This window comes from Rhinolophus sinicus, chromosome 16 (genome assembly GCF_057876585.1).
Source record: "Rhinolophus sinicus isolate RSI-liver-muscle chromosome 16, RSI-T2T, whole genome shotgun sequence".
Classification (NCBI taxonomy): domain Eukaryota; kingdom Metazoa; phylum Chordata; class Mammalia; order Chiroptera; family Rhinolophidae; genus Rhinolophus; species Rhinolophus sinicus.
The window spans coordinates 18,132,005-18,157,516 of NC_142516.1; the positions used below are offsets into that span (position 1 = coordinate 18,132,005).

At 49.9% G+C, this 25,512-nt stretch overlaps 1 protein-coding gene across 16 annotated transcripts in view; it reads right to left on the reverse strand.

The window, feature by feature from the left end:
* Window positions 1-25,512, reverse strand: part of ZNF618 (zinc finger protein 618) — a 170,140-nt gene that overhangs the window by 38,809 nt on the left and 105,819 nt on the right. For 8 of the 16 annotated variants that reach the window (XM_074330884.2, XM_019754625.3, XM_019754623.3 and 5 more), the window contains exons 3-10: window positions 22,729-22,988; window positions 14,836-14,913; window positions 14,135-14,173; window positions 9,406-9,495; window positions 8,504-8,539; window positions 8,333-8,410; window positions 1,613-1,672; window positions 970-1,059 (exon numbers count right to left, since the gene is read on the reverse strand). In XM_074330884.2, the coding sequence (XP_074186985.2) occupies window positions 970-1,059; window positions 1,613-1,672; window positions 8,333-8,410; window positions 8,504-8,539; window positions 9,406-9,495; window positions 14,135-14,173; window positions 14,836-14,913; window positions 22,729-22,988 (731 nt within the window). The remainder of the gene's footprint in view (window positions 1-969; window positions 1,060-1,612; window positions 1,673-8,332; window positions 8,411-8,503; window positions 8,540-9,405; window positions 9,496-14,134; window positions 14,174-14,835; window positions 14,914-22,728; window positions 22,989-25,512) is intronic. The other 8 variants (XM_019754629.3, XM_019754628.3, XM_019754626.3 and 5 more) reach the window with 3 other exon arrangements.

Consider the following 25,512-nt stretch of genomic DNA (forward strand, 5'->3'; position numbering starts at 1 on the left):
AGGACTTCCTAGGGAACCTGCCTGACCATCCTCTAAGCTCCGGACACCTCTTCCAGACCACCAGAATGTCCTTGGCTGGGGGTCATCCGGCCTCCCAGACTGTAGGCAGCTTAAAACCCTGCTGACCTTGCGTAACCCCTCCCTGTCTTTGGAAATAAGTCTCCTCTTCGAGTCAGTGGAGTGGGATCCACATAGCTCCGCCCTGAGAAACAAAAGCAGGGATGCTCCCACATCCGCTCTTAAACATCCTGCTCTGCTGCCCTGAGCCTCTGCGCTGGTTAAGCCCCACCCGTCAGGATTTTGGTTGGGGACTGAGGGCCTCCTAGCTCATATACTTGGGGATCTAAGGATGGAAACCCGTTTGACACCCAGAAGGGGAGCTGGGAAACCAGTAGCATCAAGAGAATGGAAGGTCCAGATGTCCCTGTGGGGAAGGCCCTTAGAAACTTTTCCATTCCAGTCAGGGGAGGAAGGAGAGGCTGGGGGCCAGAGACAAAGATGAGGCCTGCCCGAGGTCACACACAAGCCTGCAACTCCGCCCAAGATGAACACCCAGGGCTCTGAGTTCTGGCTTAGCACTCCCTCTCGCTTCTTACCCTTTCCACCACCAAGGGCAAAGAGGGAGCTGTCCTACCTAGTTGGCCATCGCCTAGCTTGGGCTAAACCCTGCATGGGTTCAGACTGAGGCTGCATCACATGGCGCTGGCTTTGCGGGTGAGGATTCAGGAACCACTTGGATGAGTGATGCTACTCTGAGTCCACCAACGGGAAGATTCAGACTTTTCTGTCTTAAGGGTAGGGCTTTCCTAGCTATTCCAGCTACTAGAGTAAGGTGGCCCCAGGTCACACCTGGACACCTAGAGACTGGCCCATATCAAGCTCACCTTTGCTTTCCCCATCCTCTGGCAAAGCCTCCGAGCCTCAGCCTCTGGCTGGCCCACCCCTCCCCCAACAACAAAAGGTACTCACTGATGGGGGCATGTAAGGCCACGTGCTCCTGGTAGGGCGTGTAGTACTTGTACTGCTTTCCACAGAATTCACAGGTGTAGTTACCAGTTTCTGTCCAAGAAAGAGAGGAAAGCGTGGGAATAGGCGCCAGGCTCCCATCCAGAAGCAGCCATGTGCTCCCTCCCCCAATACTCCTTCTCATTTTGGGACCATCAGCTAGAAGCAGAAGCCCACTTGAGTTGACTACCTGGGTTCAAATCCCAGCTCTGCCATTTCGAGCTGTGTGACCTTGGGCAAATCTCTTAACCTCTCTGTGCCTCAGTTTTCCTATCTGTAAAACGGGGGTAATAATAGGACCACCTTATAGGATTGCTGTGAGGATTAAATTTGTACGTCAAGTGCTTAGAACAGTACCTGGCACACACTGTTCTCCTTCATCACTCCACCCCCAGGCCCCAGTGCTCAGGAAATGTGCGGTGACCCAAGTTGACCTCTAGTGCCAACCTTTCTATCAGCCCCTTTGCAAACCCTGTCCTCTGCAATGCTGCAATGGCCTCACTTGGTTCCCCTTTTCTCCCGGACCTTCACTGCCCCCAAGCATCCCCCACCCCCCAGCAGAAGAGGTCACTTCTTCCTCTCAGGTCCCATCAGACTTTATCTTTACCTCTCTTTTGGGTCTGCCTAACTTCTTTCTTCTTAAAAATTTCTGCTGTAATATTGTTCACTGGGGGAAAATTATAAAATACTGATAAATACAAAATTTAAAAAATAAGAGAAATTTCAATCATCTGTAACCCCCAAAGAATAGCAGCTACCCCTTGGGTAGAACGTGCACCTTGCCCCTTGTCCCAGACGCACCCCCCAACTCCCATCTCATCTGGGGTGTGCTTCTCACTGACATCATCTGCCTGGCTCCTGCAGCCCTTGAATTAGCAGCCCTGATCTATATCTTCTTTGTAACCTGGTGCATTCAATCGACAATACTTTGTGGACATCTTGCTCAATCAATAAACTTCGATCTCTACTGCATTTATTGGCTGCATGGTTCCCACTGGACTTCAGAATTTGCTGAGCCAGTCACTTACACCAGGGGACATTTAGATGGCTTCAAAAAATTTTTCCTTACATTAAAATATAATGCTGTGATCCACATCCATGTAGAAATTTGTGCACGTTTGCTCATTATTTTTGCACATCATTGCAAAACAAGGATTATTGTGCATAATCTTCGCACATTATTTCCACAGGATAAATTAAGGGTATGCATTTTTAAAGTTTCTGACAACCAGAGCACCAAGTACTATCAAAAGGTTGGTCCAATTTTTATCTCAATCAGAAAGATGTGAAAATGTTTCCATACACTGTAGCCAGCATTAAGTATGCTTGTCTTCTTAAATTGTGACTGATACGGGGAACTGTAACCACTGCTGGGTGTTTTCCCCACTTCTTTCAGGTGTAAGGCAATTGACTATTTTTCATATTCAATTAACTACAGCTTTTCTTTTGTGACTTTCCCATTTGTGTTTATAGCCAACGTTTCTATAGGTGTATTTACCTTTTGTAAATCACTAAGAACTCTGTAGACAGAATAAGAACACCAACATTTTGTCCTATATGTTAATTATAAGTATTTTTTCTCAAATTGACTTATTTTATAATTTTTTTTCTCAATACAGAAGTTTTAAAATTTTTCAGTTAAATAATTTTTGTAACTGATTCATGAACACTGGAAAAGATCTCTGCTGTTTGTAGGCTTCAAAGCTGTTAGGTCAACTGTATTAATTATATTATTCAAACCCTATCCTCTATAACATTCTTTGTCTACTTGCTCTGTCAAAGACTACATGTGATAAATCGTTCCATTTCATTGTATTTTTAAATTTATTTTGTATGTTGAGATACAATTTGTTTGAGGCATACAGGTTCGGGAGATCAACATATCCACTGTGAACTGTACCCTTTTGTTCACATTACCCTATTTTCTAACACAGCACTTCTCTAAGTGTGGTCTCTGGGCCAGTAGCATCAGCATGACCTGGGAACCTGTTAGAAATGCAAATTCTCAGGACTTACCCAAGACCTACTGAAAGAAAAATTCTAGGAATGGGATCCAGCAACCTGTGTTTTAACAGGCCCCCCTAGAACATTCTGATGCAGGGGAAAGTTTAAGAACCACTGTTCTAACATTTAATTACACAGTTTTATTAGTTCATCTGGCATTAATGTTATTAATTCTTGGTAATTACTTTGTCAGATCCTCCTTTCCACTTGTTTGCATGTGCCTTAAAGACATTTTCCTAAATTTCCCAGTACTGGCATTCATTAAACAGATGCTGTGCTAAATGCCAGCACAAAATATTAGCAAAAAGACTCATCGTTCCTGCCTGTAAGGAGCTTGCAGTCTGGAGAAGGAGACAGGAAAATCAAATAATCACACAAATTTAAAACTGCAACCATGATGGATGCTCTTAAGGAGATATTTACAATGTGACAATTCTAACAACAGGGAATTCAATTTAGTTAGGGAAGGAGCAAAGAGTTTCCTGAGAAAGACAAGAGTGAAAGATAAGGAATTCACTAGGTTTGTCTCTAATAAACCATTAGTAATCGGATTATTTTAAATTAACCTGAGAATCTTTGTCTTCCAATAGAGATCACGCCATTTGCTTTTATTGCTATAGTTGACTTGGTTTTACTCCATGATTCTCCCCCTTCCCCTGCTCCATCCTTTCTGGTTGTTCCCTTAGTTTTCAGTTGTTTGATACATAAACTCATTTCTTTGCCTTTCCATTATTCTCCAATATTCAATTATTTTGCAATATTCTTCATTGTTTCAGACAGTATATATTTCTCTGATTGTTATAATGAAGCAGGAAATGACATTTTCACAACTATTATCATTGAGAAGTTTAACTCGGTGCTTCTCAAACTTCAGCATATGTAAGAATCATCTAGAGAGATTGTTGCAACACAGGTTGCTATTCACCCCCCACCCCCCAACCCAAGGTTCTGATTCCATAGTTCTAGCGTGGGACCTAAGAATTTCTATTTCTAGTAAGCTTTTAGGAGATGCTTATACTGCTGACGTAGGGACCACACTATGAGCAGGACTGGGTTAACCTACTTTACTGTATCCTTCACCTATTCCTTCTTTCTTGTGTTTTTAACATTCCAGAGTAAACTTTGTCTTTTGCATACAATTTTATAATCAGATTTGCAAGATTTTAAACTTACTTCTAGTTTACCTGGCGTTAGTAGTCATACGTGCTCTTGTACTGTGAATTAATTCCTCATAATTGAGACCGTAAGTGTGTTCTACCACTCAGTTCACTGGGGTATAACTGCCAGTAATTCCATGAAGATGGTTACACAGGAGATATAGTATGTTTTTGAGCCCTGGCTTTTTTCTTTATACATAAATCACAATTTGTCTAGATACAGAATTCTTAGGTTACAATCTTTTCCCTTCAAAACTATTTCACTGCCTTTGGCATTTGGTACTGCAGAAAAGTCCGAGGCATGTCCATCGTGGATTCGTTGGTAAATAACTTGTTTTTTAGATGGCTGTATAAATTTTGTCCTTTATATTTATAGTTTTAAAAAGTCACTAAGGACTCATTTAGTTATGAGTCTACTTATATGGACTCTACCTGATATATGATGAGCCCTTAAATCTGCATACACAAGTCTTCCTGTAGCCGAGCAAATTTTTCTTCTATTGTATCTTTGAAATACGGCTTCTGTCCCACTGGCACAATACCATCAATTATCTCTGCAACCGGTTGCATTCTCCGTATTTATCATGTTTTCCTCTTACTATCTTCATCTGTTCAAATTTGTCCTTCACATCATTAATTCCATTTCTGCAAATCGATTCTGCTGTTTGATACCTACAATGGAGATTTTAGTGCGGTTCTGGTATTTTCAGCTTCTCTGCAATCCTTCCTCATCGCAGGTCTCTCTCTTTGCCTTTTCATCTTATCCCGTAGCTTTTTTGCCATACAACTCCAGGCTCCTTTTTCACAGGGGTCATGCTACGGACTGAATTCTGCCCCCCCAAATTCAGATGTTGATGCCTCCCAATGTGATGGTATTTGGCCAGAAAGTGATCTCCCTGTAACCCGATCATGCTGTATCCTGATCTCAAGACTTCCAGCGTCCAGAAACGTGAGAAAATAAATTCGTTGCATAAGCCACCCATCTGGTATTTTGTTAAGGCAGCCCGAGGGGACTAAGACAGGTCATATTTTCTTATAATCAATTGTGGTTGTCAAACAGAATTTCCTTCTAGAGTTTGCAGTATCATTTGCAGAGGTATTCTCTTCCTCTGGGTCTCCTAAATTCTCTTTTTTCGTGGTAGGTGGAATTTCATAGTGCTGACGTTTTGTTTTTATTTACCTATTTATTTTTATTTTACGAGTTATTCTTCCTTATTCACACATAAAAATCAAGTAGCCTAAAAATGAGTCTAGCTTATTCTGTTTCAGTAGATGTGAATGAATTGCCCTCAATCTTCCCGTTATCACAGTAGACCATTACCATGGTGGTAATTCTCAGATCTACAGCTGCAGAGCAAGCTGCCACACAGGGCCCCTTGACCAACTCTGTCTCCCTAGCAGCATTCCTCTGCTCTATCATGGCTTTGGCTTCTTCCTCTGAAAGCACCCAATTCTCCAATTTGCTCAGTTGATGCAGGGATGGAGGATGTGCTTCCCAGCATGCACTGCTGCTAGGTTGTTTTCCTCTTTCGGGACCTACAGAGCACTACTTGTGGCAACTAGTCCTTTCAAGGGCACCACACTGCTACTGATTCCCCTTATTCTACGCCTCATCATTTTTAGGGTTCTGTGGCATTGGCCTGGTTACAGGAAGTGGCAGAAGTCCAAGAAACAGTATTTTTATCTCACAAGGCAGTTCCTGAGTGGTAACAAGGGATAGCCTCACACTATTCTAACGACCTCACTTCCCAAGCATCAAGTTGGTTTGGTTTTCTCTGTACGATTCCCTCCTCTGTGTCATTTGGGATAATTCCTCCCAGGTTCTAGCACTGGTTGTCTGTAAGGCTTAGTTACTGATATACAGAACAAGTTTTACCTTGTGTTCTGCACCCGTCTGGCTAATTAGTAGGTACCACTTATTTAATGCTTTCCATGTAAGTGTCAAGGACTAATTCTTTTACAAATATAATCTCATCTCATCTCCATGACAATCCTGAGGTTGAGTTTTGTTGTCGTCACTCCATTTTAAAGAAATGGTGGATTGGGGGCAGCCGGTTAGCTCCGTTGTTTAGAGCACAGTGCTCTTAACACGAACATTGCCGGATCAATCCCCACATGGGCCAGTGTGAGCTGCACCCTCCACAACTAGACTGAAACAACTATTTGACTTGGAGCTGATGGGTTCTGGAAAAACACACTTAAAATAAGTAAAGAAATGGTGGATTGGCGAGATTACAACATTTGTAGGATGTCACAGCGGGATTAAGTGTGGAGCCAGGATTCCTATTTGGGATGGCTCTACAGCTCTCACTCGCCTGCCTCTTGGCAACGTCGCTCATGTGTGACATCCTGAATACGAACCAGGTGCTGGTGAAGAACTTTATGCATTCGTCCTGTAGAATAGACATTCTTGTTCTCAACTTACAGATGAATCGAAGGACACTCAGAGGGGGAACATATCTAGTAAACTGGTGATGCCGGCCCAAATCAGGGCCTGATTCCAAAGCCCATTTTCATAGTTATGCTAGAGATGGAAGGGCAGTGCTATACGGGGGCTGCTGGCAGGTAGTACAGCGGGGGTTCCTGGGTGTGCTGTCCCTGTCCTGTATCTGTCTCCGAATGTCCATCGTGAAACATGTCTGATGCACATGTGGGTCTTCCCACAGTCTACCTTCTAACAGTTTTGTGTTGAGGATTTCATCATTTTCTTCATTGTCAAGACTATTTTAATGCTACTGTTTACTGAATATTTACTAAGCATATGATAAGCACTCAGCTAACCACTTTACAGATATTATCACATCTGCAGTTTCCTGAGTGCTTAAAGCAACTGTATTAAAGTAAAAACAATCATCCCCTGTGAGGAAGGAGGAAGAAACGCATGCCGGGGACCTCGCCAACACCTTCCAAGGGCCTGGAAGCTCCACGCTGAGGACCAACTCTGGCTTCACTGCTGTAGCTCCCTCGATTTCCCTTCCCTCAGATTTCCATATCCACTCGTTCTACGTTTGTGCGTACATTTTTGCAAGCCACCTTAATCCTTATTGTGATGACGCCGAGTTAATAAAGGTCTTTTCTTGCTGGGTAGTAAGACAGGCACAGGAAGTACAGAGAGGAATAAACAAGTAGGTAAACTTCTGAAGGGCTGGACCAGAGGAGTCTCACTTCTGAGAACACCTCCCACCCCCACCACCAATCCATTCTTGCAGCAGCCAAAGTGGTCTTCCTAAAATGTAAATCGGATGAAGTCCCTTCCCCATTTAGTAAACTCTCTGGCTGATCCCCCTCAGGATGAAATCTAAATAATTTCACTTGGCATTCAAGACTCTTGAAGAGCCGAACGCAGGATTGGTTTGCCTTTCAATTTCTGGTGGGGCTCCCCTACCTTTGCGTGAGACACAGGAACTCATTCTCCACCCTGGACCCCATGTGGAAGCCTCTTAGATCCCCAAGGCTGGTCAGGTGCCCCGATACCCACAGCCCCCTGTGATTCTGGCTATGCTGCAACTACTGATTACTGACCTACGCCCCCCACTTCACCTCACGTGCATGATCCAAGGGCAGGGCCCCATCTCACCACTGTGTCCCCACAAAACTCAGTACAAGCATGCCGCCAGCAGGCAGGTCTTGTGCATGGCTCCTGCCCTCAGGGATTTACTGGGACAAGGACAGATGGTGTGCATGTGGCTGCCCTGGACAGCTTCACTGGCTGCTAAACCCCTTCAGATGACAGTAACAACAGGTATTTTCTGAGCACCTACTATGTACCAGGCACTGTGCTAATTAATAGGTGATTCATATCCATGATCTCATTTAATCCCCCAACAAACCTGCGGGGACATGTCATCCTCATGCCATAGGTGAGGAGCCGAGGCTCAGGACGGCTAACAGACTGCCAGGGCACCAAGCATGCGCTACCTTCACTGCCTTAACCTTGACCCTGTGTTGTCCTGCCGCTTCTCAAAAGCTAAAGTCCTAACACTGACTGACCCACTTGTCAGGTGGGCAAAGTGAGGTACAAGGAGGCCAGTGGCTCACCAGCGAGCGATGTTGATGCAAGATGAGCAGTGCCACCCCCTTCCAGCGGCGGAACTCACCCTGCTACCCTCAGCCAGCACCCACCAGTCTTCCAACCCAGCCCTTGTCCCAGGGAGAGGCCCGCATACTTGGCCCGATTTTCTGGAATGGTTCTGGGGGTTCCTCCTTCACCTCTTCAGTGGCCACAACACCTTGGTCGAAGGGGTCTGTGGGAGAACACACGGCCCTTAGCGCCCTGGTAACCAGGTCTTGGGAGCCCAGCTGGGGACAGGGGAGGTGGCTAGCCACCGAGGACTTACCTGCCCGATTCTCGGGGGCCCCTTCCACACTAAACACTGCGCCCGGGCGGGAGGCAGCAGCCGCAGAAGGAAAGAAGCAAACAGGAACCCTGTTAGTCCCTGCCCACAGCTGCCTCTGCCCATTGCTCCCAGCCTCTGTCCAGGTAAGCTTGCCTTTGGGGCCTAGGAGAGCTGCCTTGGCCAGAGTCGATGCCCCAGAAAACCAGGGGCCACAGGAGGGCGCGTCCCAACCGGGACGTAGCCTGTGCCTCCGTTCCATTTCCTTCCACAGCAGGGGCCCTCCCCAAGGGCAGGCAGATGCTTTCTGTCTGCCCTGTTTCTGGACTCACCAGTACCCACTTGAGGGGCCAAGACAGGAGAGAAAAAGAGAGATCGGGAGGAGAGAAAAAGAGGAGGTGAGAGAAGGATGCGCCTGGTTGTCATAACTTGAGATGGGCTGGGGTGTGGGGCTAGGGAGGGAGTGCCCAGATCCTTCCCAGGTCCAAGACCCTATTTCTAGGATTCTTGAGATTCTAAAAACAAATTACCTAAATTAACTGTTCTAATTTCAAACTCTACAATCTAAGATGCTAAAACACCATCACTCATTTTTAAAAATTGGTTTAATTTCACCAGAGCATGTGAATACTCAATATGAAATTGTATAATGAATCAATATAAAATTGTGGGTATTCTACTGATTTTAATCTACAAAACCAGCAATTTCACTTGCATTACCCAAATCAGAAGTATATATGGGGAATGAAAGAGACCTTTTCTCCCTCAGAACCTTCAGGGGTTGGTCACTGTCCTCAGTCTGGCCACTGATGACCTTCCTCTGGGTACGAGGATGGAGGGGAGGGCTGGGGCAGGGTGGGGGTCCTAAAAGCAGTGGGGGAGGTGGAGTGAGGGGTCTGACTCACCATCCACTGCATGGAGGTCTCGGTGCTCCTGGAAGCAGCTGTAGTATTTATACTTCTTCCCGCAGATGTCACACGTGTACCTGAAATTGTCTGTGGGGATGGAAAGACACACATAGTTACCAGGGCTTCAGTCACCTGGGGTAGAGGTTTTGGGGCCAGCTCATCTGCCTCAAAAACGAAAGGACTAGCCCAGACTGGCCCCAACTGGTGATGCCATGGAGAACCAATTCCTGGGGTGTTAGGGGTCTTCTACACAAGGAGACTGGGGAGCCCTAAAGTAATTTTCAAGCCAACCCCCCCAATCCTACCCTATGTGAGCTGAGCTCCTAAGGACCTATGTCATAACTGGCCCCACCTCCCTTCGTGAAGTTACTTGAAAATAACAATCACATAGCTACCATTTCCTGGGTGCTGCCTGTGCAAGGCACCAGGCTGGGCGCTGCCCCTGCATTTCTTCCCTGAGTCCTTGCAACTGAGGGAGGAAGTAGTAACCCATTTAACAGACAGGGAAACTGAGGCTCAGAAGGGACCTCCCCTAAGCCCTACAGCTGGGAGGTCCCACGGCAAGCAGCTTTGGAAATGGTTGCCAATGACCTCGACTTGTGGCATTCATGTTCATGCGATCCCTTCCCTTTGAGTCAGGGCTGGACCTCGTCACTTGCTTCTAAAGTGATGGGGTACAGTCAAGTGATGGAATGCTATTTCTGAGATTAGGTAACAAAAACTGTGACTTCCATCTTGCTCACACCATCTCTCTCTCGTTAGCTGCCATGTGTATGCTGCCCCACAGAGAAATCCATGTAGCAGCCTCTGGTGAACTGCCAGTGAGGACCAATCCTGCTAACAACAGGAGTGAGTGTGGAAGCAGCTCCTGCCCCGGCTGAGCCTTGAGATGAGACCACGACCCTGGCCGACATCTTGACTGCTGCCTCTTGAGAGACTCATGGCCAGAGGACCCAGTGAAGCAACATCAAGATCCTTCCCACAGAAACCGTGAGATAATCAGTGATTGTTGCTTTAAGTCATTAAGTTTCGGGGAGCCGTGTTCCACAGCAATAGATAATGGATACAAGATCCAAACTAGGATGATCCCCTCGGTCTACCTGAAGTCTGAGGCCATATTTACACAGGACGTTACCCTCCCACGCCGGCAACACGCTAATGTTTGTACTAGCACAACCTTGTGTGTGCATTCCTTGAGGTGATCTAGGGACGACCCATCCACCCCATCTTCCTGAGGACGCCCGGCACGGGGAGGTTGGGAGGCTTGCTCAGGCTGCACTGTGGGGCGGGGAATAGCCAGGATTCAAACACTCACTTAACTCCAAGCGATGGTTGAGTCAGGGCACGTGGCCCTTCTCTGTCTGGATAAGCCACCCTCTACTCCTGGATTAGGGCACCAGCCCCGTGGCCCCCATTCTGCTCCTCAGCACCCAGATACAGGATCTGATGAAACCCCTCCATCCCAAGGTCGCAATGCCAGGCAGTTCTGTGGAAACATTTCTGGCCCTCGTGTAGCTGGACTTTGGGACACAGATGACATTAGCCATCTCCCCACCTCTGCCCCCACGTCTTCCACCGCACCTGCAGTTTCTGATAGTGCCTTGGTAGATGCCAGGGCCACAGAGAATAATTGGTTCCTGAATGACGCACACACAGCCTTGGCACAAGCAGACATTATGAGGGTGTGGGGACCAGGCAGGGTCCAGACATGCCACCATCCTACCAGGCTCCACCATCACACCTGAACCAACCAGAGAGTTGTGGGGAGCAGAGGCCTGGTCCTGCCCTGCCTCACCCACTCTGCCAGCAACTGCTGCCTCCACCTTGGGATTCAGAGCCCCTCTTTACTCTTTAATTTGAGGGGGAGGAGAGAGTAGTATATGAGCTGATTCCTGGGGCCTCTCCAGGCTGGTGGTTCCAGAATTCCAAGCCTGGCTCAGGCTTCATCCTTTTCCATGCCCAGCATTCAGCTTAGACAACAATCTCCCCCATCAGGTCCCATCTGGATGTAATCTCTTGGTGCTACACACCTGGGGAACAGAGGTGGAGAAGTTAAGGCTACCTGAGGTCTGCTGGTCCAGATGGGGCCCTGCCCCTGGATTTCCTCGCCCAGACCGGCCACTGCTGGTCGCCCTCCACAGCTGCCTGCCCGCTTGCCCTGTCTCTGTCCACACAGTCTCTCCTACCAGTGGGGCCATGTCTACCACCTCCAATAAAACATGAAACGAACCCTCAGTTTCTGCTCCTGAGAAGCGCCCCACCCTGCTCTGTTGAATCCCACGCCACTACTTCTCCTCAGTGTGGATGGGGACCACATCCCTGGGCCCACCTAAGGCAGGAGGGGATTAGGACAAAAAGAGAGTTATCCCCAAAGGAAAAAAGGCAAAATGACTTTTTGTCAGTAAAACCCAGTTTTTCAAACCCCAAGAGAGCCCAGTGTCTCCAGGAATGCCACTGCAAATCCGTTTTAGGAGGCAGGCTCTTGAGTCAGGCCGCCCGAGCTCAAACCCAACTCTACTGCTTACAAGTGCGACTAATGTTGGAAACACTTCCTGACCTCTGCCCCATGGTTTTCTTATCCGTAAAATGGGAATGGTAGTTCCTTCATTTCCCTGAGTCGTAATAAATAAATGTGCACAATGCCTAACGTACAATAAATACTTGGTAAATGTTACCTAATACTATTGTTTTGCAAAGGGAATCGATGTGACAGTAGCAAGAGAACTAGATGTGGAGTTAATCTTTTATTTCCTTAGCTGAAAGATGAGTAAGTAAGAGGCCTCTATGCATGACTATATAATTTTTCTAACAAATAAATGCAAGATTCCTGGGCTAAAGGTATGACACCTGGTTTCTATGCCCACCTCTACCCCTAACAAGCTGCATGACTGCTCTCTGGGACTCAGTATCTTCATCTGCAAAATAGGTAGGCTGGACTTGCTATTCTCAATGGGGCCCTTTTGGTTCCAGGGCTCCACAGCCAGGCTCCTGTAATGAGGCTGGGCTATGAGGAAGCCAGGCTTTCCGAGCAGGCACTGCTGGCCTGGGTCTGGGCAGGGATACAGGACTGGGAATAAAATAAAGCACACTGGCCATGGGGAGAAAATTCCACAGGGAGGAAGGAAAAAGTGATGGAAGGACTAAAAATATCCTTAGCTACAGAGTCCTCAACAACCAGCAAGCCTCCAGGAACAACGGAAGCCAGACAGAACACAACACATCATTGAGGGGCTGCTGGAGCCGCCAGGGGCCCAGAATAACCAAGGAAGGAAAGATAAATGGGGAAGTTCTTTAAATGTGTGGCTGACCACAGGCACACCATGGAAGCCGGAAGAGAAGGGAGCTATTGACGGAAAAGGAGCCAGGGGCCAGGCCAGAGAGGGGCAGGGCTTGGGGAGAAGGGGCAGGCTTTTGCTTCCGGATGTCCAGCCGTGGGCCCTCCAGCAGACAGCGACTAATCTGAGCCTCAAATTCTCCTCCAGAAAATGGAGGAGTAGCCTCAGCCCTGCCTGCCTCTCACGTGGTTATAAGAATTCCGGAGAGACAGAACGGGAAAGTGCCTCAGAAGACATGCTATTAGGATCTCGCCCAGTTAAGGCTCCGTTTTAGTCCCGGGCACCTCCTTAAACTACTTTGTTTCAGATGTGGGGGGAGGTCATGTGTATTTACATTTTAAGAAACTTTTTATGGCGGCTTAACAAACATGTAGAACAGGGGTGACAAACTATGGCCTGCCACCGTCTGTTTTGGTAAGAAATCCATTTCCATATCATTTCTGGCTGTGTTCATGCTACATGGAAGCATTGAGCAGTTGTGATGGAAATGTTTGGCCTGCAAATTCTGAAAGGTTTACTATATACGTAGTCCCCTATAAAAACGTTTGCTGACCCCTGACGTAGAAAGGACACAAATTCTAAGTGTTCAGCTTGTTCAATTTTCATAAACCAAAAACACCTGTCACCAATGCCCAGCTCAAGTACCAGGACTCAGAAGCCCCTTCCCAAAGGTAACGAGCATCCTGACTCTTCCAGCATGCATTGGCGTCCCCTATTTTTATACTTTCTGTACACAGATCTTAGAGGAGGAACGCTCTTGTGGCGGGCTTCCTTTGCTCACCTGGCCCATGGGTTTAGATCTGGAGTGAGGGCAGGCAGGGCCTATGAGCAGCAAAGCAGAACACTGTCCCCACATGTCAAGGCCCTGCACACCCCACGCTCTGGGATACCACCCCTCAGCAACTGGGTGCCCATGTGTGCTCACGAGATAATTCTCTGGAGCAGCAATTCCTAGACATCAGCTGTGCAACTCCAGACCCATGAGTGGGAATTAAAACACAGAGGAAAACGGCATACGCTGGACCCCTCTTGGAGGGACACATGCTTATTTGCCACTGAAGGGCCTTGAGAAGTCTACAGCAAGAAACATGTTCATCTTAGCAGAACTCAAGGTTTCCCCAGGTTACTTGGCCAGAGAACCCTTTACCAGCAGAACCCTAATAGCTTTCCCCAGAAGGAGCATGCCACGGAACATGCTTTGGGAAAGGCTGCTCTGCAGTACCGTGTTACAATTTCATAAGGACTCACTGGACACAAAGTCTGGACCACAGCAACGTGTATCCCAGAGGCCATTTGAGGCACCCCTGGGGGGTGAGGGATAAAAGCGTCGCCTCCTTCCACCCCTGGCCCTCTGGGCTCCCTAAAGCCCACAAGGAGGGAAAAATACTCACTGCCTTGGGAGGCTCCCTCCCCTGAGGTGGCTTCAGTGTCTGTAAGAGAGAGAATGAGAAGGAGGTGAGTACACAGACCAATGGTAGGGCTGGTGCCAAAAGACAGAAGCTGGGCCGGGCAGTGGCCAGGAGAACCCATTACAACGTGCCCAGGGACACTCCCGGCCCACTCAAGATGCAGGGAACGAGAGGCTTACTGTCCTGCCCCACACCCCGCCTGTCGGTCAGGCCCTGACCCGGTACCCTTCTTTCCTGTCTGCCAGGCTCAGGGAGGGTCAGGAGCCAACTCTCCTGTCCCCTCAGCCTGTGCCCTCATCTTCAGAATGGAGACAGCTGCCCTACCCCAACTCCAAGGCTGTTGTGGGGGGCACATGAGATGACACATGAATACCTTCCCTACAGGTGCCACTGACACTGAGCAGCACTGAAGCATTCTGGGAGGAAGCAGGCCTGTGCAGAGCAGGCAGGGGGCACTGGTAGCAGAAGCCTGGTGGCATGTCCTGCTGCCTCCTACCCCTGTGTGTTTCCTCAAGTAAAGGAGGCCTCCTCTCCTTCTCAGGTCTCCCTTCTGCTGCAGAAAGAGGGAGAAGACTGGGGCTCTGAGAGCCTTTGGCGTCACCCATGAAGGGAGCAGGTGGAAAAACAGGCAGAGAACAGGGAGGCTCAGCCCTTGAACTGTGCCCTAGGGACACACTGCTCACCTCGGTGTGCCCGTACGTGGGTCTGGAAACAGTTGTAATACTTGTACTTCTTGCCACAGATTCCACACTCATAGGATCCTGGAAAACAGGAAAGGAAGAGATCAGTCAGCCAGCACCCAACACATGGCCCCAGGACCCGCAGTGATGCCTCCAGGGACCGTGAACTCTGCATCAAGGGGACAGGGCTCCTCCAATGGCTGTCTTGTCCCTGGCAAGCAAAGAGGCAGCAAGCACCAGTGGAAACAGGGCTGAGCTGGAAGTCAGGAGGCCTGGGTCTTGTTCCAGGTTTGCCTCAACTCTTTGAGTGACCTTGGGAAAGTCACTTACCATCTCTGGGCCTCAGTGTCCAAATCTGTAAGACGGAGAAGGTAAGTTCCTTAGGTAACTCTCATAGTTATTCCTTGAGGAAAAAGGAGGTGAATGCAAAAGTGCTCTTACACAATAAGGAATAAGTTGCACCCATGTAAGGAAATCATCACTTGAATGCATTAGATTAATTTCTAGTTACCTTTCCTGTTTGCTGAGATGGGACAGAGGATAAGAGGACAGGCTTCAAATCAGACACATCTGGGTCCTTGTCCCTGCTCTGCCACTTACCAGTAGCACAACCTTGGTAATTTCCTTAGATGCACTAAGCCTCAGTTTGCTCATCTGTAAAAAGGGGCTAAACGTACCTACCTCTTAAGGGTGGTCCTACACTCCCCCTAGGAAGTACCCAGACTAACTACAGCTGTGCCTGACAAGGAGAACCCCCTTGTCTGCTGAGGAGCTGTCTTGGTCCCTCAGATGTGCAGAGACCGACATGATATACACACCTGACTCCAGCCCTCTGCTGGGCCCTTCTCCCAGGAACAGGTTGACTGAAATGGCTGAGTTTCCAGTGGGCATTTCAGACAGATCAAAGGCAGAGCGCACCATGCCATTCAGAGGACGAGGCAAAGGCCCATGGTGGGAAGACAAGCAGGGGCCCCAGGGATAGGGGCCTTGTCCATCCCTCCCGTAGGCCTGACACCACCTGGGCCCAGGCCACGTCCTTCCTAACAGAATGGCCAGGGAGCCTGAACAGATAGAGAGGCCCTGACCCCACTCCAGGCTTACTGTGCGAGAATGGCTGAAGCTAGAGGCCTAGGAATCTGCCTTTTTTTTTTTTTTTTTTTAACCAGGAATCTGCCTTTCATACCTGATGCCCAGCAACCAGGTATGAGAACCACTAGTTTAGATGGAGTCTCAGCTCTACCATTTACTGGCCGGGCCTCAGTTTCCTCATTGGAAAAAGGCAGCTAATGAAAGCGCACTCACTGAAAATATGAATTCAAGGAGCAAAAAGAAAGGTGTAGAATTTCTGCTAAAGATGGGCCTGTTCGTATGTTTCTTCAACGGATGATGGCGGATACCAAATAGCAGTAGGAGTGGGATTATCTTGGATACACTTAAAAGAGTGGTTCACAGTTTTCTTTCCAAAATGCCACATTTTTTACACGATACTCGGAAAGTACGTCCTTTGCAATTACTTAAACTTTGGATACAAATGTTAGATGTCAACTTGAAAATGTGAAAGAGAATACCGTTTCCCAAAATTCTTTTGGGAGGTATTAAACAAAAAGAGTGTGAAGCCATTGGTCTTTAGGGTGCTGTCACTCCAAAGCTAACCCCAGATGTCAACGTCCCAGGCATCAGCTAATACCACTGGTATCAGTTTTGCATTTTTGTCCCCTCTTAACAGCACTTTCACACCTGTTACTTCACTCTGCCCTCAACAATCCTACTGGAAAAACGGGCAGATGTTATGATACCCACTGATCGATCCAGACAGTATGGCTCACAGAGGTTAAGGGACCTGTCCAAAGACCCACAGCAGGGCAGATCCTGGGTCTCTTGGCTTACAGCCCATGGGCCCTTTACAATGGGGTCCCTCCCACCGGGATCCCCTTTCCACCTCAGACCTCCAGATGAAGCGTCATCAGCAGAGACAAGATACGCCTGGGAGGGTGGCCAAATCCCCCTCCTTTCCAAGTAGCTGCAGCAAAGAGCTTAGTGTTGGTTCTGGCAGGCTCAGGCGCCAAGCCCTGCCAACCACTTATTGAAACAGGAAACTATCAGCTGGCACTACGAAGCAGGACCTGGCACCTTCGCTACCAGGTTTGTCACAGACGAAAACCCACGTGGCCTTGTCTGAATGGCTGTCTGCTCTTCTGTTGCTCCTTCCGGAACTGTGGCCGAGCCCCTCCTGCCCCTTTTCCTGCCCCTCCTGTCTGAGCAGCCCTGCCTGTATGCAAACAGCTCCACTCCTTGGTGCTCAAATTTCGATGCCTAGAAACGTCCTTGCAGGGTCCAGTCTCCCAGCTGATCCCCGACTCCCCCTCATACCCCCAGACCAGGGAGTGACCCTCTCTGCTCACCTATCTCCAAGACAGGAACTCGCTCCCTCACAGGCTTACATCTGGTTCTGGTTCCCATAATCACAAAGTCCTTCCTTTGACTGAGTTGAAATCACCTCCTGGTAACTTCCCCGTATTGGTTGGGGCTACTTGGAATGTGTCCGCCCCAACCCCTCCCACCAAAATACTCTAAGTTGTGAACACTTAGATCCCATCCTTCCCCCGGCCTACAGACATCCCCACCTCTACCCCCCGACTCTTCCTCCCCAGGACAAACAGCCCTTAGCTCTTCCATGAGGCCCCTCTCCGCACTGCGAGTTCACTCTAGAATCGACCTGCTGGTCCATACCCCTCATCTGAGGAGGGGCCCCGCTGGGTCACTCGCTCCCTCGTGGGCTCCTGCACCACCACGGGAGAAGCCCTGGCCAGCCAAGTCTCCAGGCACCTGCGGCTCTCCCTGGGCTCCCTCGCGTGTAACCGCCCTGGATTAAGGACCAGGGGTCTCACAGCACAGAGAAGAGCACACACTGCGTGGCAGCACATTCTGAGCACCGTGATGGGATCTGGGCTTTCTTCTCTCTCAGAACCAGAACATGTTCCATGGCCTGGATGTCCTGTCTTCACCATCTAGGACAAGAATGACAAGAAGTTTCCACCTCGGATTTTTCAATTCTGGCTGATAGTCACTTACTGGGTGTGTTGTGTTGAGAAGGATTCTGAGGTACGTTGTTAGCAACGTGTGCAGTGATTAATTAGCAACGCCTGCCATGAATGTGGAACTGGAGAGTAGCAATAGTAGTGCCTTGGGTTTACATTCCACATAGAGGAGGAGCCCCCAAACCTCAGTGGTTCTGCCACTCCTTTGAGGCTGACCTCTGCATGCAGCTTGTCAGGAGAGGAGAGGCAGCTGTTAATTCACTTCCGGTTTTATCCAACAAAATTGTCAGAGTCCATATTATCTCTGCTCTCTCTGCTAAGTAAGGAAGCTCAAGGTTTTGCCCTCAAACCCCAAGCTGGCTCCAATGGCAGTGATGTTCTTTCTAAGAGCGAGGGATGCCCTTGTCAGCACAAGAATTTCCGGGCAGCAGGGAGGTAGCAGCAACCACTGCAGGCTTGGCAGCCTGCCTCCTGGGCACTGAGGTCCCTCCCCACTCTCCCAGCCTGAGAAGCCGCCAAATGCCATCCCCGTGGCCATGACCCGGGCTCCTCCATGGGAAGTGCCTCAGATAATGTTTGTGTCATTGGGAACACTGTTTGTCTGATGGTTGTTAAAGGGCCACTGAGGACATGGGGGGAACAAGGGGGACAGAGCTCCGAGAAAAGGCAAACGGGAGGTTCCCTCATGGCACAGCACTGGGTGACCAAACAGGACCACTATTCTATTCAGCAACAGAGTCCTCTCTGAGCCCTGAGCATGGCACTCGAGAGGCCCTCGGCTCTGCACAAGCCCGCACTCCCCTGCCAAGTGCCTCGGGAACACGCTAACTCCCCAGTGCCTGGTGAGCAGGGCACAGAAGCTCACTGTGGCACGGGTTCATTTAAGGGGAGGGCTCTAGCCAGCATTCCGCCCCCGGCCAGCTCCCCGGGCATGCGTCCCCTCCTTGTTTGACTTCCAGAAGCGGGTGGGAGGGCTGCTGTGAGGTAGAACGGGGCCTCTACCACAAAGTGGAAGAAAATGTCACCGACCTGCTGTGTGACTCAGGGCGACGCTCTTCCTTTCTGCAGGCCATTGTTTGCCCTTATATAAAACGAGGGGGACAGGAGTGTCAAATCTACAGCATGAGCAGCCCTACTGCCCACTTCCACATCCATGGCAAACATCAATAGCCAGTCACGCCCCACTTGAGCAGCTCCAACACAGACCCCTAACAGCCAGCAACAATGAGCTGGACTTCGCCCACAAGATAAAATCTACTTGCCATCTTGTGATTAGATGAGTTCAAAAGGTTCAATTCTAACATGGATTTTTTTTTACTTGTTTGTTAAGTGCTTTTCTTTCCTGGTGCTGAGGCCAAGCGAGATTCCTCTAAGCCTGAACCTTGCTTGGCACAATCTACACCCTTAAGGAATCTACACCCTGGATGGATGCGAGACAAGCAGCCATGACCAGCAGGGAGCGCCCGTGGGCCTGTTTGGTACCGGCTCCAAAATGACAGTGCCACTTCGAACTCGTCACTGTGGCTTTCACACCTTTTTTTCACAAGGGTCTGCCCACAAGTTACTCAGAAATGTCACAAGTACTCAAAGTTCCTGTATTCTAGGGAGGCGGTGCTGAAAAGGAACTCCAGGAACTGGACAACTCTGTCCAGTTCTTAGATGAGAAAACTGAGGCCCCATTAGAACCCATGTTTTCTGACACCTCATCCAGTGCCCACAGACTTCTCCATCCCGTTTTTTCCCTCTATATCACACTGGCTTATTTCTTAAAATTGGGAGGAAAAAAAAAAAAAAAGTAGAAAATATTACTACGAGTACTCTTTGCCCTTGAAGAGGTACTTTATATTATTAGTACTAGTATTACTACCACTAATAGCTAATCGTTTACTAAGCACAATGTTGAGTACTTTAAATACATTCTCTTTATTGAATCCTCACATAATCTGATGAATTTATAACTGTGAGAACTCAAGCACAGAGAGGTCAAGTAGCTTCAAGGCACAACAGCTACTAAGTCAGAGCCTGGATTCACTCCCAGTGCAAGGAGCCAAGCGCGCTGGCGCACAACGCTGTTCTCTTCCACTGCCCCTTTCGATCCCCACAAGGTGGCCGGGACAGGGGACACGCCTCATTTAACAGAAGAGGACGCGAAGGCACAGTGGGGCCAAGGACCCTGCTGCTGAGCAGCAGCTGAGCTGGAAACCAGCACGGTGGGTGGCACGAGGCCAAGAGCCTGGGTCTTGTCACTGTGCAGGCAGCTGGCCCAGGGAGGACTCCCAACATTTCCCTAGCATGGCTGCTCTAGGCTTTCCCCGCCAAATCCAGACTGTTGGCTCCATCCCAAGATTCAAATTCAACTATACTTCTGGGCGTCTCCTGGTAAAGGGCATAAATAAATAGCTACCGGGTTCAGTGAGTCTTAAATCACACACCCCCGCCCCAAGTGAGCAAGAACATGTCTTCTCCTCCGTTAACTAACATTCACTAGCAGCTGAAAGTCCCTGGCCTCGGGGAGTGAATACTGAAAGACAGAGGTCAGACACAGGTCCCTGAAAACAGTCTTCTCTCATATGGCCCTGGGCTACGTCACTGATGCTCTTCACCACATAGTCCTGGTTCATTCCCCTTTGTCACATGCTAGGAGGACATTTCCCGGCCTCCTTGAGGTTGAGTGGGCCACGTGACCGGCTTTGGCCAATGACTGCCGATGGAATTAATACTGCTCACTTCTGGGTGGTAGCAGGTAATTGCCAGTATGAGTCCTTCCAGAGCTTTCTTTCCCTTTGTCCCATGGGTGGCAGCATTCCATACAATGGCTGCTTTGATCCTAGGTCCAGAGTAGAGTGGCGCCCCTAACTGACCCACAATGGACATGCAGTAGGACTAAGAAATAAACTTTTGAGGTTTTGAGCTACCAAGATCTCTTTTTACTTTTAGGATCTTTGTTACTATGGCATAACCTAACCCCACGCTGACACCTACAGCACCAATGTCAACACTGCTTCCTAGAAGCCGGCACCTTGCTAGGTATTACAGGGTGGCAGTGGAGAGCACAGGGACACAGATCTGACAGGTCCTGGAGCTCCAATCTCCAGGAGCTCCCAAGCTTGTGGCAGAGACAGGCATGGACAAGGTGCCTCTAACTTCAAGTAGATGTGATGTGTGCCCCAGTGAAAGGCAGGGTAGAAACAGACCACTTCTGCCCAGAGCTGGCCTCGAAGGATGGATTGGATTTGGGCATGTGGGGGAAAGAAATACCAGGGAGAGGGAACAGCATAAGCAAAGGACAGGAAATGCTGCAGAGCAGACTGTGCTAGAATGAAAGGTCCCAGGAGATCAGAAATAAGAAATGGGGCTAAAGGCTCAGGTTATGGAGTACTTTGATGCTATGCGCTTGACCCTAGATGCAGTGGGGAAGCCCAAGTTTATAAGCAGGGAGTGACACAGCCGGTGTTTTGTTTTCGCCGAGGCCCCTTGCAGCCAGAGTGGAAGGCAGGTAAGGGCAGGGGACACAAAGCGTGGCCGTTAGCGGGATGCCGCAATGACCCAGGTGGGGCCAGTGGTGACCAGAACCAGCAGAAGAACAGCTGGGAAACGGAGCTCAAGGCTGACTGCAAGCGGTTGGGAAAAGGCAGCAACAGGACTTGAGTCTCAACTTGCGGAAACAGACAACAGGGAAACTGCCCCCACAAGACCCTACATGCCACACATACGCTGTGCACCTAGAAGCTGGGAAGAGGTGAGTTAGGGCTGGTGCAGGAAGGACAGATAGAGGAGAGGGAGGTGGTCGCACTTCTAAGAACGCACTGAGCACAGAAAACAATGAGGAGGGCACAGATGAAAACAGAAGCCTGGGACCAGAGCAGGCAAGGCCTTGATGCCAGGCAGAGGCATGTGGACTTAATTTTATAGACCAGGCGCTGCAAGCTTCTGGCCTAAGGAATGACTCTGAGCCACAGAGATGTTTTGCTTGGCAGATTTCAGAAGTCGAATTAGTCGCCAATGGTTAAAGCCAAAAGCATTGACATGAAAACTTTCATTTCTGGCATGTGGTGCATCCAGAGAGCTGGCCACGCTGAGCCTGTCTTCCCCCATAGTTACTGTCAGCAGCGACTGAGGAGTGAGCCCCCCCACCCCCCCCACCCCCTGTGTGTGAGGCATGGGCTCTCCAGCTGGACTCGATCCCCACCACCTGCCTGTCTGGCTCATCGCTCCGTATGCTAAATACACATATCTGTGAGGCCTTGTGGGCATCTGAATGTGTGAACCTGGCAGGAGTACAGGCAGCCCCTGAGGGGTATCCCCTGGCTCATGCTACAAAGTGAGGGGAGACATGATTTCTAAGAAGCTCAATTCCACAGAGCTCCGCTGAGCCTGGCCCAGACCAAAGAGGCAGGGGAAGGTACCAGTCTGTCCCTGACCGGATCCTGACTGGGCGTCTGCTCTGAACAGGACCTGCACTGAGAGCTGGCCCTGGGACTCCCCCGTGAAGCCGAGGAAGAAGAAATACAGACAGGCATTTGGGACACTAGGTGACATGGGCTTAGCTGGATCCAACAGGGGCATGGGAGCCCCACAGCATGAGGGACTCACCAGGTCTGCAGGAAGTTCTAGGCATTTAACTGAACACAGTCTTACAAACGATGAGTAGGGCTTTGCCTCATCAGGTGGAAAGAGAAGAGCTCCAGACCACTAGGACTGTGGAGGCAAAGGCAACTCTAAGGAGCCTGGGTCTCTCCCAGAGGTGGGGGGAAGGGGACCCCACAGGGTCCCTAAGCCACAGAGGGGCGGAGATCCCCGGTCTCTTCTCTCCAGGACGTGGATCTGCCCCGACCCTCGTGACTGGACACTCACTCACCGAGGGTCTGCTGGTTGCGGACACCACCGATCACCACGCAGATCTCGGCGGGCACGTCGCTGGCGCCATCCTTGCTGACTGCCTTCTTCTCTTCCTTGGCCTCGCCCTGCCAAATCACCTCCTGGATGTAGTCGTCGGGCACCTCCGTCTTCACCTTCACCTCCGTCATCGTTCCCTGCTCGGCGCTCAGCGAGGCCTCGGCCGGCACGGGCTCTGGCCCCTCCACCTTGGTGCTCTTCTGGCTGCGCTTCAAGCGCTCCCTGGGAAAGAGGAGAATCTGCTCAGTGTGGACCCATACTCATCCCCCAGACCTATCTGGGAGCCCACCAGCTCAGGGAGTTGCAAAATGGTTAGTTACAGGCCCACCTGTTACATGAACCTCACCTGGAAGCGTGGCTACCCCCAAGGTTCCTCCAGGGAACCCTGGAGCTCCAAGGAACACAGTTTAAAAATACTGGGCGAGTCTGGCTCCAACTCCATCCATTTTACAGACGGGGAAGCTGGGGTGTAAAGAGGTCTAAATGTGCCCAGTAACTCCTATAACTGGAATTATGAGACCGACAGAGAGAGCTCTGGCTGGTTAAAATCAGTTCTTCTCAAGCTTCAATGTGCACAGAAATCAGCTGAGAATCTTGGTGAAATGCAGAGTCTGGTTCAGCAGGTCCGGGGTTTGGCCTGAGATTCTGCAGCTCTAACAGCTGCCCACCGAGGCCCCGCTGTACCAGTCTCCCACCCGCATGTGGAGCAGCAAGGGTGTAAGTGGTGTGATATACGCAAAGTGTCTCGTGTTGTTCCCTTTGCTCCTTGGCAGAAGGCCTGGAGAGCTCATCCAAGCTCTTCCCTGCTCCAGTTTTACAGATGGTAAACCACAAGCCAAAAGGCTCGCTTGTTTGAGATGTCCTAGAGCCAACACGTGGCCCCAACACGCTGGCCTCTAGGTGGCTCTTAAATATCAGAAAACATCCTCAAGGTATGAGCTCAATAGAGGTGGGCAGGACATGTGGACACTGAGGCCTAGACCAGAGCTGTGACGTGCCCAGGGCCACACACAGCTTGGTGGCACGTCAAGGCACGAAGCCAGGTCCCTGCCACCTACTCATGAAACGTGTTATCATAAGGGCCCCCTCATCCTTCTAGCAGGGGATCATTGCCATTACTCCTGTTTCTGCGGTGGGAAAGCCGAGACGTGCACAAACTGGGAAATCAAGTCAGATTCTAGCCCTGGGGCTGCTGCCCTGGCCATGTCCAGCCTTCCCCACTGCTCCAGAGAAGCGTGTGCACTGTGACCTACAAGGCCCAGCCCTGAGGCACGCTCAGGCAAGGCCCGCTGGCATACCTACTGCAGCACAGTGGAGGCACCAGGCTGGGAGTCAGGGACCCGAGTTCTGATCCTGGATCCACAAGGGGCTTGTTGTGTGACTCTCGACAAGACCCTTCTCCTCTCAGGGCTTCAGTTCCATCTATCACAAAAGCATGGGTTTCATCGCATCTGCTGCCCCTCCCAGCTTTCAGCTGTCTCTCAGGGTAGAGACAGGATGGGGAACTGAGCAGAGAGGGAAGGTCCCCGCTAACAAGGGCGCAGAGAAAGGCCACTAGGGAGGTGCTAGGATCTGAAGTGTGTCCCACCCCCCAACTCCTATGGTGAAGTCCTCATCCCCAGTGTGACTGTGTCTGGAGATAGGGTCTTTAGGAGGTAATCACGGTAAAATAAGGTCATCAGGTAGGACAGGGCCTTAGAAGAGGCAGACAGACATCTCTCACTCTGTCCCTTCCGTCTTCAGCACCCAGTGATGCCTGCCACGTCAGAATCACCAGTCACTGTCTGGCCTTATGCCCTTCTCCTCCGCAGGAAATGTAAAACAGGTGATTCAATCACCTCAGCCTTTGTTTCCTTTATTTATTAAAGAAACACTTAAAGAGAGTGTCCTATGTGCCAGTGTTCTAATACACTGACTCCTCTCATCCACAGAAACAAGTCCTGGTATTGTGTCCATTTTACAGATGCAGCAACAGAGGCACTGAGAGGTGAAACAACTTGTCTCAAGTCACAAGGTTACAAAAAAGCAGAATCGAGATTTGATGCAGGCATGCTGGCTCTTAGCTGTGGTGGACCTAGACTGGGCGAGAAACTTTCAGAAGGAAGCCTGCCCACCCACAGCCTGCCCACCCCATGTCACCCACTCCTGATCTTCGGCATCCAGAACAGTCAGAACTAAGGTGCTAGTGGATGAGCAGGAAGACGGAGGCTCCTCGCTTTGCTGGCTGCTACTGCCTCCCCAGGGATATCTTAAATTACAGCCCCCCCTGCTAAGGTCCAGCACCCTCTTGGGAGGGGAGGGTGCCTACCCCATCCCAGCAAAAAAACCTCCAAGTTCGGAGAGGCCCCAGGAGCATAACCAGGACGGACAGGTCTGAGACATTACAAGGGGAGAGGTATGGCGTTAGGGAGGGAGAACACGCCAGCCAGCAACGGAAGGGACGTGCTGGGGGTGGGGGAGCTCCGTGGCACTGAGGCACTAGAGCAGAGGCTGGCCGACAGCCTGGTGGGAATGGGATGTGACGGACGAAGTGAGATGCAAAGAGCACCAGGGTTTGAAGTAGGATCATCCCAGGGCCAAATCTCAGTACTTCACATACACTTACACCTGCCCTGAGCCTCAGTCTTCACACACATACAATGGGTAAACACAGCACCTACCCCTCAGCACGGTGATGCAGAAACAAGGCAATGTCTGCAAGGGACCTAGGACAGTGGCCCCAGGGGAAAGGGCCTACGGGTATCTA